The 19,530-nt window shown below is 38.8% G+C and overlaps 1 protein-coding gene across 5 annotated transcripts in view; it reads left to right on the top strand.

Moving 5' to 3' along the window:
- Positions 1-19,530, top strand: part of CPEB2 (cytoplasmic polyadenylation element binding protein 2) — a 99,578-nt gene that overhangs the window by 41,429 nt on the left and 38,619 nt on the right. For 4 of the 5 annotated variants that reach the window (XM_030564418.1, XM_030564421.1, XM_030564420.1 and 1 more), the window contains exons 5-7: positions 9,617-9,640; positions 15,699-15,869; positions 18,501-18,590. In XM_030564418.1, the coding sequence (XP_030420278.1) occupies positions 9,617-9,640; positions 15,699-15,869; positions 18,501-18,590 (285 nt within the window). The remainder of the gene's footprint in view (positions 1-9,616; positions 9,641-15,698; positions 15,870-18,500; positions 18,591-19,530) is intronic. The other variant, XM_030564419.1, reaches the window with a different exon arrangement.

The raw sequence follows: 19,530 nt of genomic DNA on the forward strand, positions 1-19,530 counted from the left end.
GTATTGGACTACCCCATGAGAGTTCTTGAATCATCCACCTTATTGATGAAGTAGTGACATCCTTATTGACAAGGATCCAGCTGAGGAATCTTTGGATCCAATTTGACCAGATGCATCTGCAACTCAGATTGGTGGCCCTTAAAACTTTTTCTGAGGAAGAGGATGAGTAATTAGTTGCTCTTTTTGAGCAGGATCAGGTAGATACAGAATTTGTTGCCTGATGAGCATATGGGCATTGATTCTGCGTTGTCTCCTTCTAAGGATGGTTTACAAATCCATGAATTATTGTATTGTATTGACTTCGAACTTCCTTTCAATTGTTGTGGAAGAGGCGTCACATCCAGTATGTGACATTTTTTTGGTGCTCCTTCCAAGAATAGAATTTCTTTACCAAATTGGATGGTCTCTTATAACCTGTTAAAGCTGTTAGGTTAACAAGCAGGGATAGCCCAATCTCTAAAAAGCAGATAAACTTTATCAAATACCACATGCGGGGTTTTAGTATTTACATACTCACTCCATATCAAATTCTTTGATGGTTGCAGCTGCCAGTAATAGATTTAGGCCTGGTCATGCCCATTTGACTCCAGGTTATAGAGAGAAAGTTTTTTCTTTCTTCTCTAGGGATTAGAGTGGCTAATTAGCAGGCAGTGATGGCCCATTACTGGTTTCACTTGTGAGAGAAAATTGGCTTTGTTTGTGAAGAAGTGACTAGATCAGTAGTCCCCAACCTTTTTGTGGCCAGTAGCACATTCATGTTTTCAGAAGAGTGTGGCGGGTGCCAACAATTACTTACATACAGGGCTGGCTCCAGGCACCAGTGGAGCAAGCATATGCCTGGGGCAGCATATGCTATGGGGCGGCATTCCATCCATTCTGCAGAATTGGAGCATTTTTTTTGTTTTTGGCGCCAGTTCTGGGCAGTGCAGAGAGAAGCCGGGAGGACAGAGAACACTGGCACCTGCAGCCCACAGCCCCAGAGTTCTCTGTCCCCAACAGGCGTGGGGCCACAGCTTCTCTCCCTTGCTGGGCACTAGGCAGGCACACATAAATGCCCTGGCAGTCACCATGCTGCCCATGGGCACTGCGTTGGGAACCACTGGACTAGATGATCAGAGGAGACTGGCCAGTGAAATATCGGCAGAGGAACAAAATGTGGCAAAACATGCTCTCAGGGCTTCTTTTGATGTTCCTGCCTCTTCATTCAGAGCTTTGGCATCTGCTGTTACCTTGAGAAAGCATAATGGACTGGATACTAAATGTAAAGATAAGCATCTCCACTTTGAGGGTGATGGTCCTTTTGGTAATAAAATGGACAAATTACTAGAAAAGTTAAGAGACCAGGTCTGCTGTTCACTTGATTTATATCCTATTCCTAGAAAGAGACCTCCTACCTCCTTCTTTTCATTACTAGAGACAGATTTATCCCCAGTCTTCAACTTATTTTTCATCTCAGAAATGTTACCTTCATCAGCAGACGACATCATCTTTTCAGTCTTAACATAAAAAGAAATAATTCAGATCTAGGCTTAAACTGAAGCAATCTGCTCTTTCTGTTTCATCTTCACTGACTAAATGGCCTCAGATTTAACATGAGGATCAAAAGTCCTTCTCTCCCTTTGTTTGGGGACATTCTAATCCATTTTATCAACAATTGGAGGCTTATTACATTGGACAAGTGGGTCCTAGAAATAATAGTAAAGGGCTATGCAATACAGTTAGAACAGTTATCTCCTTTCGGTTCCCCTCTCCTTCCCTTTTCAGGGTTATGAGGTTATTCTTCTGTTAAAAGTTCAGAAATTGCTTCAGATAGGTTCTGTGAAAAAAGTACCCAAGTATCTATACGGTCAGAGGTTTTAGTCAATATTTCCTGATCTAGAAAAAAGATGGGGAGTTTATGTCTAATTATAGATTTAAGGAAATGGAAAAGGTTTGTTGAGAAGTTTCATTTTGGAGTGCTAACCCTAGCCTCCCTAATTGCCTCACCTTCAATTATTGACTCGTTCACAACTCTCTATTTAAAACATGTTTCTGTTCAGCCAAATCATCGGAAATACTTCCATTTGATGACAGCACAAAGACATTGTCAGTACAAGATCCTGCCACTTGAGTGCTCAGAGCTCTTCTGTATTAGCAGTGCATTCAGAAGATAGGGTATTTGTTTAATCCTATTTAGAAAACTGGCTGCTGAGGTCATCCTCCTGCAAAGATCTGCTAGGTTACATCCTCTGCTAGGTTACATCTGCTAGTCTACCTCCCTTTTTACAGATTTTAGATTCTTTCTGAATATAAGAAAGTAAAATCTATGCTCATCTCAGGAAATCTGTTTTTATATTGTCTATAATGTAGTAGTAGGAAGAGCTTTCCTCCCAGAGGAAAGACTTCTGAAGATAGTGTGCGGTCTATTTTAGAGATTTGTCATTGATTCCAGGCAATGCTTTTCTTGTTGGGTCTGATGGTTCTTATGCCAATGATTACTTATGTTATTCTGTTTGCATGTCTCAGGATAAGGCCAAAGCAGCACTGGTTGGCTCAAGCTTACAAGCCAAATCTGGACAGTCTTCATATGTTAATTGTCATGCATCGGTACGTTTTTTAGATTCTTTGTGGTGGACAAATTGTGAATTAGTCTTTTCAAGGGGGTCCTGTTCAATCCCCCCTTGCCGTCCAGCACATAACATCCGTTGCAACTAACAATGGGTGGGGAGCTCATCTGGACTCTTTTATAGTTCACAGTCACTTGGTGTCTTAGGAAAAGAATTTTGTACATAAACATTTTAGAATTGCATGCCATTCTTCTGTCTGTCAAATCTTTTCTTCCTCCATGTAAATGGGAAGACTGTTCAGTTAGTGACAGACCATACAATGGCTGTGCAATGTCAACAAATAAAGAGGCACCCATTCTTCTCTATTAGGTGCTGAGGCAGTCAGTCTACGGTACTGGTGCATTCTTCACAGTGTCTATCCAGTGGCACCGCATCTAGCAGGGGAGAGCAGTGTGTTCACAGATAAGCTCAGCAGAGGCGGTTCTCGGATGCATGAGAGATCACTAAAGGATCAGGCGGTGTAAGAGATTTTCTCTAGCTAGGGTCAGCCCCATGTTAGACCTGCTTGTGACAAGGTTCAACAAAGTCTCCCTTCTGATCAAGAGTGGGAAAGGACTGTCACATGATCTTGGATGCTTTCCTAATGCATTGGGGAATAGCCTTTTGTATGCTTTTCCAGCCTTTCCATTAATTCAGAAGATAAAGGGAAAATAAGATGAGATAGGACAAGAGTGATCCTGATTGCTCCAGCTTGACTGAGACAGTAGTGTACATGTTACAGACTCCATGTGACTGCTGGATCTCTCCCCCATCCCCCTGTATCTAGGCCTGTTGTCACAGCAGAACAGGACTCTTCATCCAGTCTCTCCATCTGACAGCCTGTACTGTCAGACTTTGACTAATCTAAAATACTCTTGTTCCTTGTTGGTTCAAAATGGGTTGCTTAATTCTAGAAAATAATTTAAGAGGAAAAATTATTACTTGAAATGAGTTAGATTTGCTCCTTGGATGCAAGGCGAATATGACTCACCAGTTACAGCTTCTATTCCCTGTATATTGAAGTATTTTACTGTATTTAAAGTCTGAGGGTCTCTAATTCTTTAAGAGTTCGTTTAATGGCTTTCTCATCTTATCATGCTTTGATGGCAGATCATTACTTGTGCATAATGTGGGTAAAAGGTTTACAAAGGGAATATCTAACTTGTACCTCCCCTTGAGAGATCTGTTTCCAACATGGGATCTTAATTGGTTTTAGTGAGGCTTATGAAGTGCCTTTTGAACCTTTGGAAGTGTGTTCCTTATTTTAACTATTAAAACTATGTTTATTGTTGCTATAACATAAGACAGAAAGGTGAAAAAATTGCACACATCTGCCATTTGCTGTATTTCACAAAGACAAAGTGGTTCTTAGACCTGATCTCAGGTTTTTACCAAAAAGAGTATCCGAGTTTCACACGAGTCAGACAACTAATTTACCAGTGTTTTTTTCCAAAGCCACATGCTAATAAAGGGAATCTGCTTTACATACTTTTGAGGCTAGAAGAGTTTGAGCATGTTGTTTAAACAGAACTAAAGATTTTAGGAGGTCATAAGTTTTGTTCTTATGCTAAGAACTGTACGGGTTACAATGTATCTGCTCAGCCTGTTTCCAGATTGGTTAAACAATGTATTCTTGAATATTACACGTTAGTGGCAGTCCCAGTGCCTACTACTGTGAGATCTTATTCCATGAGGGCTGTGGTAGCATCTTTAGCTTATCTTAAACTTTGTTCCTAATGGGAAATCTGTAAGGCTGCTGTTTGGAAGTCAGTCCATACATTATACTTTGGATCTGGTTTCAAGAGCAGATGCTAGATTTGGTAAAACAGTGTTTTGATTGTTATTTAATTAGAACTCTGTTACCTCCTGAGTGTTTTCAGCACTACTAGTCAAACTACACATAAGTGGTAATATGCAGGGCCACTCGAAGAAGATAAGGTTTCCTACTTGTAACTGGAGTTCATTGAGATGACTGCATATTCACACTTCCCACTGACCTTCCTCCTGCCCCTTTCTCAGACTCCTATCTTGGATTCTCTGGGTCAGCGGTAGAAGGAACTGAGGCGCTAGAGGCCACCGTGCCACCTTATATAGACTTGCCCACAGAACATTTGAAGATGCTGAGGGAGCAGGTAGGATGGCTGCACATGTATTATAACAGGCACTGCTTGGAGGAAGTTCTATTAAGCTGCAGTGGCTGGCATATTACCCGTAAGTGGAAATATGCACAGTTGTCTCAAAGAACTCTGGTTACAAGTAAGTAACTTGAATTTCTACATGTCTGGTTACAAATTTACTTAACCTAATATTTAAAGTTTTCATGACTTGTTAAAAAAAATAATTATTTAAACATTTCCCTACAAAGAGAAACAGAAAGTGAAACTGACTAGTCTGCTTTTATTGTTCACAGTTGAATCAGGTGTAAAAACTAAATAAACAGCAGAAACAGTAAAAAGTGCAATAGCTTTTTAACATTCTTTAAGTCTTAACAATCAAAAATTGTAATACAGATAAGGAAACATGACTTGCTTTAAAAATGTGATACCCTGATAGTTTCTTTAATTGTTGTCTTTACCTGATAGAGGAAGAAATTCTTTGTGTAGCAAATAACTACAAAAGGTCAAATATAAAGTGTTCTAAATAGAACTGTGCAAATGACTTGTTTTGGGGTTCAGTGGCTGTTCTTCATCTAATGTCAAACCTAAACTTGTTGATGGCCAGTTTATATCCATTTGTTCTTGTATCCACATTGGCACTTAACTTAAATAACTCATGTCCCTCCTTGATATTTATCCCTCTGGTGTATTTATAGAGAGCAATCATATCTGCCTTCAGCCTTCGCTTGGTAAGGCTAAACAAGCCAAACTCTTTCAGTTTCCTCTCATAAGGTAGGTTTTCCATTCCTCTGATCATCCTAGTAGCCTTCTCTGTACCTGTTCCAGTCTGAATTCATCTTTCTTAAATATGGGACACCATAATTGCACACACTATTCCTGATGGGGTCTCACCAGTGCCTTGTATAATGATGATAACGCTTCCCTGTTTCCACTGGAAATATCTCACCTGGTGCATCCTAAGACTGCATTAGCCTTTTTCATGGCCACATCACACTGACAGCTCATATTTATCCTGTGATCAATCAATACACTCAAGTCTTTCTCCCGCCTCTGTTACTTCCAACTGATAAGTCCACTGCTTATACAAAAATTCTAGTTGTTAGTCTCAAAGTGCATGACCTTGTACTTTGCACTGTTAAATGTCATTCCATCTCTATTACTCCAGTTTTCAAGGACATTCAGATCTGCTTGTATGATATTCCGGTCCTCTTCTGTGTTGGCAATGCCACCCAACTTAATATCATCTGCAGATTTTATTAGCGCACTCCCAATTTTTGTGCCAAGGTCATGAATGATATTGTTAAATAAGATTGGTCCCAAAACCCTTCCCTGAGGAACTCTACTAGTAAACTCCCTCACCCCTCCCCCAAAAAAGAGATATTCACCCCTTCATGTCCACTGTTGGAAATGGACCACATCCACCCTAATGAATTGACCTCGTTAGCACTGACCCTCCACACACTCAGTAAGGCAACTCCCATCTTTTCATGTGTTGTGCATTTATACCTACCTACTATATTTTCCATTCCATGCATCTGATGAAGTGGGTTATAGCCATCGAAAGCTTATGCCCAAATAAATTTGTTAGCCTCTAAGGTGCCAAAAGGACTCCTTGTTGTTTTTGCTGATGAAGACTAAAATGGCTACCCTGTGAAACTTCTCAAAAAAGGAGATCAGGTTGGTCTAGCATGATCTACTTTTTTGTAAAATCATGTTGTATTTTATCCCAATTACTGTTCACCTCTATGTCCTCAACGACTTTTTCTGGCAAAATTTTATTCCAAGACGTTGCATGCTATTGAGGTCGAACTAACAGACTTCTTGTTTCCTAGGTCATTTTTCACCCTTTCTTAAAAATAGGTACTGTATTAGGAAATCTCCAGTCACAGGAAATGACCCCTCAGGTTATGGATTAATTAAAAATTCTTGCTATTGGGCTTGCAATTTCATGTACCAGTTCCCTTAATATTCTTGGATAGAGATTATCTGGGCCCCCAGTTTTGTCCCATTAAACTGTTTGAGTTTCACTTCCAAATTGAATGTGGTAATTTCTACTTCCATAGTCTCATTTCCATTAGCTACCCTGCCACTGCCCCTAAATATCTCATTGCCTCAGGTTTTTAATAAGGGTAAAATATTCTTTTAGGAGTTGGACCATGCCTAGATTATCTTTTAATATTCACCTCATCCTCAGTGCTTAGTGCTCCCATTTCTTCTTTCAGTCTTTTCTATTTTATATACACCTCTACCCCGATATAACACAAATTCAGATATAATGCAGTAAAGCAGTGCTCCGGTGGGGCGGGGCTGTGCACCCTGTTGGATCAAAGCAAGTTCGATACAACGCTGTTTCACCTATAGTGCGGTAAGATTTTTTGGCTCCTGAGGACAGCGTTATATAGGGATAGAGTTGTATGTGGTGTTAGAACCTTTTTACTATTGTTTTTAATTTCCTTTGCAAGATTCAGCTCTGTTTAGCTTTTGGCAGTTCTCTTTTTCCCTGTACTTTCTGACCTTCAAGAGGTAGTTTTCTTTGCTGATCCATCCCATCTTCTGGATCTATTTGCTCATCCAGTGTGGTCTGCAACCCTTCCCTGTGAAATTTCTACCCTTGCTTGGAATGCAGGCTTCAGATAGCTTCTGCATCTTGACGTAAAGAAATTCCAAGACTCCTCCACATTCAGAACCTTGAATTCTTCAGTCCAATCCATATTCCTAACTACTGGTAATTCCCTTAATTTTTTTAAAGTTTGCCTTTTTGAAATCAAGGACTCTAGTTGCAGATCTACAAAAGGAGAATAAACAATGTGATGGCAACAAATGTGTCATGTTAGTGCCATGATTTGTTTTTTGTTTTTTCCTGGCTGGGCAAAATACTCGCAGACTTTTTGGGGATATTTTGGCACATAAATGTAACTTTAATACATGTATATCAAATATCCTAGCAGATGCACCATTTTCTTGCAACTACAGCATTGTATTCTAAATAATAGGGTTTTTTTTTCTACTTCTAGTTTTATTTTTGTTTCCAAGAGTTCACATGCTACTATTATTTAAAAACATATAAACATAAAAAATTTGTAAGTGTCCTACCAAAACGTCTTTCATGAGAAGCGAAAAGATTGTCTTAACAGTATGAAAATTTGAGAACACTGCTGAGCTGGTTTGGATGACAGAGGGAAGCAAAACTGGATGAACAGAGCAGAGATGATAATAGTGTTTGTGCCTAAAGGGACTTATTAGTGTATATTAGGCCAAGATTCTATTTTTATATTAGCCATGAGTGTGTGCATGCCACTGTAGTCATGCTAAAAATTGACTAATCAGTATGGGCTTGATGCATTTGGTTTTTCCCTTACTGTTGTAACTGTATTTCTGAAAGGGAGGGGAAAGTGTATAATTCTTCCATGTGACACTAAAAATATTAGCTTCAAAATGAGTTCAGTATAATATAGCTAGGGGAAAAATGGTGACTGCTGTCTGAGGATTCAAGAATAATAGGATTAAATTAGAGAAAAAATGTAATGGGAGGCTTTTCAGAGTTCTACAAATAACGTGGTAAATCCCTGATAGGAAAGGGCCTGTAGAAGAAAAGGAGTGATGCTAAATAAAATTAAAGACCATGTTTGTGCAAATGGGCATTACTATAATATAGCTATTATAAAATACTGAAGTGGGGAGATGAATAAATCAGAGGAGGTTTTTTGATTTCTGAGACCATCTGCATATCTACGGCCCTGATCTTGTATTCTGTGGGTGGATCTGTGCACATAGTCACATTGAACTCAAAGGAGCCCTGAGTGGGCACAGAGGTCCACTTGCAACATTAGGCTCGGAAGAATGTTTTCTGTTTAAATAATTACTGTATTTAGAAAATTTTAGTATCTTCCCATCTTGTCATTTTAAAGAAACTATTCTCAAGTACTAAATCTGTGAAGAAGGAACTGAAAATATTTTTATAAAAGCATAATACTGAAAGACAAATTATATGTAACTTATTACTTATCATTCACTCTTTACATGTTAGTAGTTTGTTTGTTTTTTTGCTAAAAGGCTAGAATGCTGAAAAATAGCATTAGTGTGTTGTGTGGAGTCTTCTGAATTGTAACCATTAGCACAATCTCTTCATGAGTCCTGTAATACTAAAAAATGAGGTAAATCGTGATTTAGTCGTAATGTATTTGACTTCATTGCCTTGACTTTATGCAAGTGTTAGGCAGTGTTTATAATACAATGTCATTTCTTGTGACTTACGCTCTGATTTTGTTTAGTACCACAAGGAGTCTTTTGTTTAAAACAAAACCTTGTGCTTAATTTTCTGCTAGCTCTTTTAATGGAAAAGGAAGGTCATGGCTTATAACATTTGTATTGTCATTGCAAAGAACTGTACAGACTGTTCCATGGACCAGGCTGTTTCTCATTTAACTCTTACTACACTGATTTAAAGCAACATTTTCACTTTATTAGAAAAATCTTGTACGTTATTTAAATTCTGTCGTAGATTCTGAGGCAATGAGCTGAGAAAGACAGAAGCTAAATTACAGAGGTTATATTAAATCTAATACTTATATAGAGAGAATATAATTAATTAAGAGTGTAAGGTCATAGTAGAAAATTGCAAAATTATAAATGTTTAAAGTTAAAGAAATTATCCAAAATTATTTTGATGTATGTAAAGCATACTCTTTTATATCTAGTACTTGGTGCATAGGCAACAAAAAAAGTAAAAAAGCACAGTATTTTAAATAGGCTTTAGTTTAATGTGATCACATAGGTATATCAGTAGCAACTTCTTATGCAGATTAGTGCAATTCATCAATTACCCACATAGTTCTTTGTATAATTATTTTTATATTTGGGCATGGTACATACAGTTCTTTGACATTTTACGATTTGTCCTTTGTTTACATGCAGCGAGGAGTTATGGGAGAAGACGAGGTAATTCATTTATGTTTGCTACAGTACAGTTATTCTGATTGGGCTGATATTGGTCATTGTGATTAATTACTCCAGATTATTGATTTTAGATTTGTTTTGTCTGCATGTTTAATCAGTTTTTGCAAAAAAGTGATCTGTTTTGGTCATTGATTTCTCGTGTTAGTGAGTTTGAATCACAGATCTTTTAATCAATTAAAACACATTGTAGCACTAATCATAATTTCACTAACACTTAAAGTAAATACTCTCTGTACTATCTTTATTAAAAGTGTACATAACTCTGATTTGTTTTTCCACAATTCTTCTTCCCTTAATACTTCATATAAGTGATGGTATACACAGCTCAATTAAAAGAATTGTCACAGTTTTATTAAAGGATTGTGGAAAAAAATTCTGAGAAACAGCACACGGGACAAGTTGTCAGCTGATGTACATTGGCATAGCTCCCTGGACTTCGGAGGAGCTACCCTAATTTAATCACCTGAGAATCTGGCCCATTGTCTCTGTATAAGCTACATTGAGTGTAATATGTGAATCTCAAGAATTTTGGATAAATCCAGGTATTAACAAGATACAGATATTTTCATGTCTAAGTCACTGGTTCACATTTGTCCTAGTTCAGTTCAGACCATTATCTGATAGCTGTTCCTTAGTCCCCCTTTAGAGAAATGAGTTGATGATCCAGTCTCTACTGTTCAGATATCCATATCATAAAACACCACCGTGTTTCACAATTTCTGGAAGTTACAGCACAGGCCAATTACTATTTAGTGGCATTTGGAATTGAATTATCTTTTTGCTGCTAGTGTTGCATTCAGTTTGTAGTCTAGTATTGTTGCTAAAGCTGTGTAGAGAAGCTCGCAGTTCCATTAACTGTTTTTTGATTACATAGAGAACTAGAGTGTCCTTTGCTAACAGTACAGCATTTCTTATAGTTGTTTCATTTCATTATTTGCTTTAATTCTATGTATTGTGCTAATTCTTTAAAATTTCCAAAATAAATTTTAATATTGAATTTAGTGGAGTTGTTAAGTGCATATCCTTGATATATATTTAATTACTGTTTGATAGAAACACTATATACATGAGTGAAAGAGGTATTCTAAGCCTCTGGTTTGTTAACAATTACAGCTGTATTTTGAGTTTCTTAGTTTTCATCGTACATATACGATATGAAAAAGCAGGGGTAAGGGAAGGGGGGAAGCTAATGAGGCATAGGAAACTTAAGAATGGACCCTCCTGTGTATGCTAAGGAGTTCAGCCTCCAAATCTAGAATATCCCTTGACTCCACAAGGGAAAAAAATGTACCACTGCACATGTGTCTTGACTAAGCTCAAACTCACTTCCTTCAGTGTCAGCTTGACTGTCTGAGAAGCCAGGCTTGCCATTGACTGTCAGCTCCACTTCTACTTCAAAGATGCCAGCCTTGGTTGCCCAATAGTCAAATTTTCCCAGAAATACCTTTGTGCTTTCTCACTCATCACTTTATTATACATGGAAGAAGTTCCATGCAAATATCTTAAGTCATTATATTATCTTCCTTCAGATATCTTCTTAAAAATCACCTCTATGCAGTGCCAGCATAATGCTCGACAGTGGCTAAGCCGGGAGTGTGCTATGACTGCTGCTAAATATATTTACCTTAATAGTCTGTGCTACCTTATGCTCCCATTGTCTTTTTGTTGTATCTGCTGGTATCTCTTATACTTAGATTATAATCTGTTTGGGGTCAAGGATCATCTTTTTGTTATGTATGCATGCAGTGCCTTTCATAATAGAGCTCTGATTCCTCATTGGGGCTTCTAAGCACCACAAGACAAATAATGGGGTTCCTCAACCACCTCCCGCAAATCCACAGATTCCCTATAATCCTATGGCTCATGAGTGATCTTCTGGAGAGGAATGGCTTCTACATGGTTGCCTGGCCCCACCAGTCCCCACTGGTCCCTGAGCTCCTCCAGGAATTATGCTTAGGGCCTTACCAAATTCACAGTCCATTTTGGTCAATTTTACAGTCATAGTATTTTAAAAATCATAAATTTCATGATTTCAGATATTTAAATCTGAAATTTCATGGTGTTGTAATTGTAGGGGTCCTGACCCAAAAAGGAGTTGGGGGGGGTCACAAGGTTATTGTAGGGGGGTTGTGGTACTGCAACCCTTTTGTACTGCTGCTGGCGGCGGCGCTGCCTTCAGAGCTGGACAGCCAGAGAGCAGCGGGTGCTGGCCAGGAGCCCAGCTCTGAAGGCAGAGGCACTACCAGCAGCAGCACAGAGGTAAGGATGGCATGGTATGTATGCCACCCTTATTTCTGTGCTGCTGCTGGAGGGGCAGTGCCTTCAGAGCTGGGTGCCCAGCCAACAGCCTCTGCTCTTCAGCCACTCGGCTCTGAAGGCAACGCAGCAGTAAGGGTGGCAATGCTGCAATCTCCTAAAATAACCTTGCAACCCCCACCTCTACCCCCCCCCCCCACACACACACATTGAGCATTGGCCTGCTAAACCCAGGGTCATGAGTTCAATCCTTGAGGGGGCCATTTAGGGAACTGGGGTAAAGATCTGTCTGGGGATTAGTCCTGCTTTGAGCAGGGGGTTGGACTAGATGACCTCCTGAGGTCCCTTCCAACCCTGATATTCTATGAACCACCTTTTGGGTCAGGAACCCCAGTTTGAGAAACTCTTGTTTCCCCCATGAAATCTGTATAGTATAAGGTAAAAGCACACAAAAGACCAGATTTCACAGGGGGAGACCAGATTTCACAGTCCGTGACATATTTTTCATGGCTGTGAATTTGGTTAGGGCCCTATTTATGCTGCAAGGGCCTTTGCTAATAGCCAGAATTCTTAAGGTTGAAGGTTCCAAATTGCCGTGTGGGCAGCAGCTTAGTTACTACAGACTTCCATGTGCTGTAATGTGATCTTCTCCAGCCTGTGGCTTTGGAGTGGGAGAATCTGGCAGAACTAGCTATTGCCCCTCCAAATCCATTGAGCTGGGATGAACCTCTGCAAAGAGGCTTTTAAGGTGAAGGAGGAACTTGCTTCCCATAAAGTTAGCACTTCCTTCTTCCAAAACTATTTAAATAAATGATAATTATAAAAATGAGATGGAAAAAGAGTGATCAGGCAATACTTTTATGCAGAGCTTGACAAATCCACTCACCACTAGCAAGTAGGAACCTTTTCTGAGAAACTTAAGACTTACCCCAAAGTTAAGTTTTTTTTTCATTTTACAAAAAGTAAATTTATGGCCTTTATCACTGCAAAGAAAACTTTCTGAATTTGAATCCAATATAAATCTCTATGCAGATATTTCACATTTTCAGGTTGTCTAAGATACAAATCCTGGCCCCAGTGCAGAGTCTGAGAAGTTGAGTTGTATGCAAAGGAGTTCTCTGAAACTGAATAGAAGGAATCATTCCTTGCTTCCTCCCTCTTCCTCTCCCTCCTCCTTATTCCTCCTGATCACTTTGTAGCAGCATTCTTATTATGTCGCTGCATTTCTAGCCTTATGTCTGAAGTAGCATCCATACTGTTTGAGCATGCTCTATATGAGAAGGAGAGTAAAACTGAATTACCATGAAATCCCTGCCTCCATTTGTGCTCATGAGGTGTTAACTCTGAAATCTCTCTCTCACCCCGCAAAATTGCTTTGTCAGGAACTTTGAGGTTTCAGCTATTCCCAAATACTACAGTATACTTTGAGCACTGATAACAAGTAGGATAGATCTGATTAATGACTTCCTAGATAATTTGTCAAGAGTTGTTTTATACATGCTAATTACAAAATCATTTTTACTTCTTAGAATTGAAACCTATGTCCAGTTCACCAGCATCATTTTATTTTTTCAAAAATGACGTTTGTATTTTAAAAATTTGTTACCGAGCATATATTTTTTCTTCTCCCTCAGCCTAATCAAACTATAAGCAATTGTAATACGCAATATATTCATTCACTGACCTTATCACCACAACTTGAAGATGAGCCAATGATGCATGAGAACATAAGAGTGGCCATACTGGGTCAGAACAGTGGTCCATCTAGCCCACTATCCTGTCTGCCAACAGCGACTTCAAAGGGAATGAACAGAACAGCGCAATTATCTTGTGATCCATTCTGTCGTCCAGTCCTAGCATCTGGCAGTCAGAGGCTTAGGGACACCTGGTGCAAGGGGTTCATCCCTGACCATCTTGGCTAATAGCCATTGATGGACCAATCCTCCATGAACTTATCTAATTCTGTTTTGAACCCAGTTATAGTTTTGGCCTTCACAACTTCCCCTGGCAACAAATGTCATGGATTGATTGTGTATTGTGTGAAGAAGTACTTCCTTTTGTGTGTTTAAACCTGCTGCTTATTAATTTAATTGGGCGACTCAGGGTGGTTCTGTTACATAAAGGGGTAAATAATATTTCCTTGTTCATTTTCTCCACACTATTAATGATTTTATAGACTTCTGTCATCTCTCCCTGCACCCCCTTAGTCATGTCTCTTCCAAGTTGAACAGTCCCAGTTTTTTTAATATCTCCTCATATGTAAGCTGTTCCATAGCCTTAATCATTTTTGTTGCCCTTCTCTGTACCTTTTTACATTTCTAATATATCTTTTTTTTAATGAGATGGCGTGACCAGAACTGCATATAGTATTCAAGGTGTGGGCATACCATGGATTTATATAGTGACATTACAATATTTACTGTCATTTTATCTATCCCGTTTCTAATGGTTCCTAAAGTTCTTTAACTTTTTTGACTGCCACAGGACATTGAGCAGATATTTTCAATGAACTATCAATGATGAGTCCAAGATATCTTTCTTCTGTGGTAATAGCTAATGTAGACCCCACAATTTTGTATGTCTAGTTGGGATTATGTTTTCCAATATACAGTGTTGATAAAAGCAAAGTAATAAATTTCATTTGCCATTTTGTTGCCCAGTCACCCAGTTTTGTGAGATTCCTTTGTAGTCTGCTTTGGACTTAACTATCTTAAATAATTTTGTATTGTCTGCAAACTTTGCCACCTCACCTTTTACCCCCTTCATCTAGGTCATTTATGAGTATGTTGAATAGTACTGGTCCCAGTACAGATCCTACACCACTCTTTTTGCCTCTCTCCATTTTGAAAACTGACCATTTATTCCTGCCTTTTGTTTCCTATCTCTTTAACAAGTTACTGATCCAAGAGAGGACCTTCTCTCTTCTCCTGTGACTACTTGCTTTGCTTAAGAGCATTTGGTGAGGGACCTTGTCAAAAGCTTTCTGAAAGTCCAAGTATGCTATGTCCACTAGATCACCCCATTCACCTGTTCATTGACCCCCTTCAAATAATTCCAATTATTTGAGGCATGATTTCTCTTTACAAAAACCATGTTGACTCTTCCCCAACAAATCCTGTTCATCTATGCATCTGATGATTCTGTTCTTCCCTATAGTTTCAACCAGTTTGCCTGGAACTGAAGTTATGCTTACTGGCCTGTATTTGCCAGGATTACCTTTGACACCAATTTTTAAAAAAGGCTCCACATTAGCTATCCTCTTGTCATCTGGTACAGAAGCTGATTTAAGCAATAGGTTACATACCACAGTTAGCAGTTCTGCAGTTTCATGTCTGAGTTCCTTCAGAACTCTTGGGTGAATACCATCTGGTTCTGGTGACTTATTACTATTGAATTTATTAATTTGTTCCAAAACTGCCTCTACTCATACCTCAGTCTGGGATAATTCCTCGGATTTGTCTCTAAGAGAATTTTAGCTTGTGTATTCTTTTTAAGTCTTAACATGGTCACTTAATAAAGAAGATACTCTATTTAAAAACAAACTAATGATTTACTATTGCTTTGGAGTAAAGAAACTAAAAAATGTAATGTAATATTAAATGTTCTATCTACAAGCATGACATCTGGCAATTCTGAATTTTATTTCTTCTTTTATTTTTTTTCTTTATACTAATTTTATTTTTCTTTGCCTTCCACATTGTTTTCCCCTTTTTCCTTGGGTTACGTGATGGTCATAACCAACTACAAAATTATTCTTTTAATATTTATTCTTCTTGTGTTTTAGGTCGTTCTTCTCTCTTCCCAATAGATGATGGTTTGCTTGACGATGGCCATAGTGATCAAGTTGGTGTCTTAAATTCACCTACATGCTATTCAGCTCATCAGAATGGAGAACGGATAGAACGGTTCTCTCGGAAAGTATTTGTTGGTGGCCTTCCACCAGATATTGATGAAGGTGAGCTGGATGAAACTGAATACAATTTGGTCTGGAGCTGGAAGAAAGGCTGCTTATTCTCTTTAAAGTTAGATGAATGAATTGAAGTGACACACAGGACCAAATAGATCCTGGTGTAAGTGGGCACAATTCTAATTGACGTCATGGGGAATTGCACTTCTTATGCTGAATTAGGTCCTGAATGTGACCTGCCTTTAAATGATATTTCTTTATGAAAATTATGTATGTTATTTTCAGAGAATAAAAGCAATAATGCTAAGGTCTAAATCTTATGTACATGCTGAAGAAAGAACTTTTTCTCTTGAGTTAACTTGTTGTAGCTGCTCAGTATTTTTATTGTTGTATCTTCACCTGAATTAATCAGAATGATAGTTCAGCACAGAATGTTACGCATAAGCGGCCTGTCAAGTTACTATCAGAATGAACTGTTGTACCTCAAACTCATGATATTGGTGGCACCCTTGTGATTTTTACTTTGACTTCTTAGCTTCAATTCTTCCTCTCTGCCCCACCTCCCTAATTTGTAGCATGCCATACAAAGCAACATGCCATTAAAATAACCAAAGTGTATCTTTACCGATATCGTGAAGTGTAGTTTGAGTAGGTGCCATCCAGAAGTTTTGGTGTTGATATGATTGCTTCCTCTCATGCTTTTGGTCCTGTTGGTTGTGTATTTCAAGTTCCTCACCAGGGGTTGGGTTTTTGTTAGGGTAGGCTGTTCCTTTGAATGATATATTACAAAGTAGGTAGAGCTTCTGCCCAGCTCTAGTGGCTTTCTAGCTAAAAGTTAAATAACCTATTCTTGTAGTGAATAGGAAAGAACTCTGGTTTACAGGAGTCCTTTTTTCCTTTTTTCAGTTAAAAAAGGCTGTCTTGTCCAAAGTTTAAGAGCTTAGGCTAAATGTATAATAGTATGTACATTTTTTCACACTCACTGTTCTACTTGAATAAAGCAAAATATTAATTGTACTTTATATAATACTTTTGAACCAAGCATCTTAAAGGGGTTTATAAAAATAGGAGTTATCCGCTTGTATCTATAGGGAAACTGAGGCACAGAAAAGCTAAGTGACTTTTCCAATGCAGATAGCAAGTGATTTGACAGAACATGTTCTGATATCTTGAATATAAAATGAAACTGTGTTTTGTCATATTTGGAACAGCTTCACTAATGTACCTTAGTCCTGATCTGTGGTACTCCTACTATTCTAATACTGGGACTCTCCTGAGCAGATTAGTCAATAAGAGCTAAATTGTGCATTAGTTTTGTAATGTATACAAATGTCTATTGACTAGGTTAAAATTAAATCATGGATTGGATCACGAACAAAATGAGTTTGAAGGTGTCTGAGATGATAATTTTCAGGGGAGATTTCTTCTGCATTGTCCCCTACAATACTTTTGGACCATCCACCAGTACTGGTACAAAATTATTCAGAAACTTTAACAGATTAAATCAATCAATCTCTCTCTCTCACACACACACGCACACTCTTAACTAAAGCAAGATTCAAAACTTCTGTTGGGCTTATTCATTTATTAAGCTTTGTGTACAATCCTAAGTAAGGCCATGCTCATAGACTCTAGGACTGGAAGGGACCTCGAGAGGTCATCGAGTCCAGTCCCCTGCCCTCATGGCAGGACCAAATACTGTCTAGACCATCCCTAACAGACATTTATCTAACCTACTCTTAAATATCTCCAGAGATGGAGATTCCACAACCTCCCTAGGCAATTTATTCCAGTGTTTAACTACCCTGACAGTTAGGAACTTTTTCCTAATGTCCAACCTAAATCTCCCTTGCTGCAGTTTAAGCCCATTGCTTCTTGTTCTTGTTTCTTGCTGAAAGATCCTATTCCTCTTCTGCCTGTTGATATGCTGACAAGGAAATTCAGAAACTGTAGGCCAAACAATCCCATTATGTGCCCATTGAAGACTGTCACCTTTATATTTTTACTGACTTTATGTAAGTCCTTTAGGGGCAATGACAGATGGGAAGGCGTTACTGGTGTGGGAAGCCATACCAAAGTTGGGCAGTGTTGTTGCATGGCCTGGCAGCACCTAGCTCCTTGTCAACATGTGGATGTGGGGGGAAAGACAGATCTATCCACTGTTATGGAGGGACCATTTCGAAGTATGAAAAGACAGTTTAATCTCCATGCCTATTCTGCACTTAGCCTCTGCTGAGTCTGCTAATAAAAGTGCCAGTAGTTATGGTGGTTTTTTATGATGTGGACACATGCCCACTAAGATCTAGACTATAGGCCATTGAACACTAAACACCTTGGACCATGACCTTGAGTCATTCTGATCCCCTGTATCCATCCATATTGCTCTAAAATATTCCTTGTATTAAATGACACAAAGAAATTTGATTAAACTAAAATTAGGTTTTAAAAGTGATTTGGGGCATGCTGTGTAAAAATTTTTTCCAGTTTTAGGGACTTATCTTTATATTTTTCTGTCGTGTTTATTTTATATATTATGTTTTGCAAGAGACTGTGTATTTATATGAAAGAAAGAAACAAAACATCCGCTCTTCATTTGCTTGACAGTGTTTTTCACTGCTCACTTGAACTGTCATCTGTTTTAATTGCAACTACTATACCTTGTTTGGTTGGTTTTTTTAGATGAAATTACTGCTAGCTTCAGACGATTTGGGCCTCTGGTAGTAGACTGGCCTCACAAAGCAGAAAGCAAGTCCTACTTTCCACCTAAAGGTAATACAGTGAGAAATTTTTGTTTTTTGGTTTTTTTCTGATTATGTAAATCTTCTTAATCTTGGACACCTATTCAACCTCTTCATGCCTCTTTCTCTTCTGAAGGGTTTATTCTGCAGTCTTTTAAGGCTGTGTCTACACTACTCTACAGGTTGGATTATGGGGGTGTAAAAAGCAGTGCACATCAAAGTGCTGTGCTGTAACTTCCTTTGGTGGACACTGCAGGCACAAACTGTAAGGTTCCGTGCATTAACGTAGTCCTGTTTGAAGAGGACTATGTTAACATGAAGTAGGAATCTTTTAGTTTGTGCCCGAAGCATCCACGTGGGGGACTTACAGAGTAGCACTTTCATACAAACAGCTATTTGTACACCCCCAGTCTGAACTGCAGGGCAGTGTAGACAAGCCCTTAGCGTTAACAGTTAATGCTGCTGTAAAAGTGGGGTGCAGACACAACTCCTTTTCATACCAAAACTAGAAACTGAGGGTATTGCCTCACTGCTGGTTCCTGTTCTTTATCAGTTCAGTGCAGGACTTGTGAAATAACTCTCATATCTGGCTCTCCCAAATAGCAGCTCAGTGCACTGCAACTGTGTTGCAGGGGATGACCTCTAGGGTTTATCTTTGCATGTAACAAATTTGTCAGCTATCTCTAGTCTACACTTACCTTGTTTAAGTTGACATAGGTACAGCACATAGGGGTGTGAAAAATTCATACTATTGAGCACTGTAGCTATCCCAGCCTAACCCACAGTATAGACACGGGTAGGTCAAAAGAAGAATGCTTCTGTCAAGCTAGCTACCACTGTTCAGGGAGGTGGATTAACTAGTGACAAGGAAAACTTCTTCCATCACTGGAGGAAGTGCTACACAGCAGTGCTACAGCAACATAGCTGTAGCGCCTGTAGTGTAGACATAGCCTTACTGTGTTTTCTTACAG

This window comes from Gopherus evgoodei, chromosome 5, assembly GCF_007399415.2.
Source record: "Gopherus evgoodei ecotype Sinaloan lineage chromosome 5, rGopEvg1_v1.p, whole genome shotgun sequence".
NCBI lineage: Eukaryota > Metazoa > Chordata > Testudines > Testudinidae > Gopherus > Gopherus evgoodei.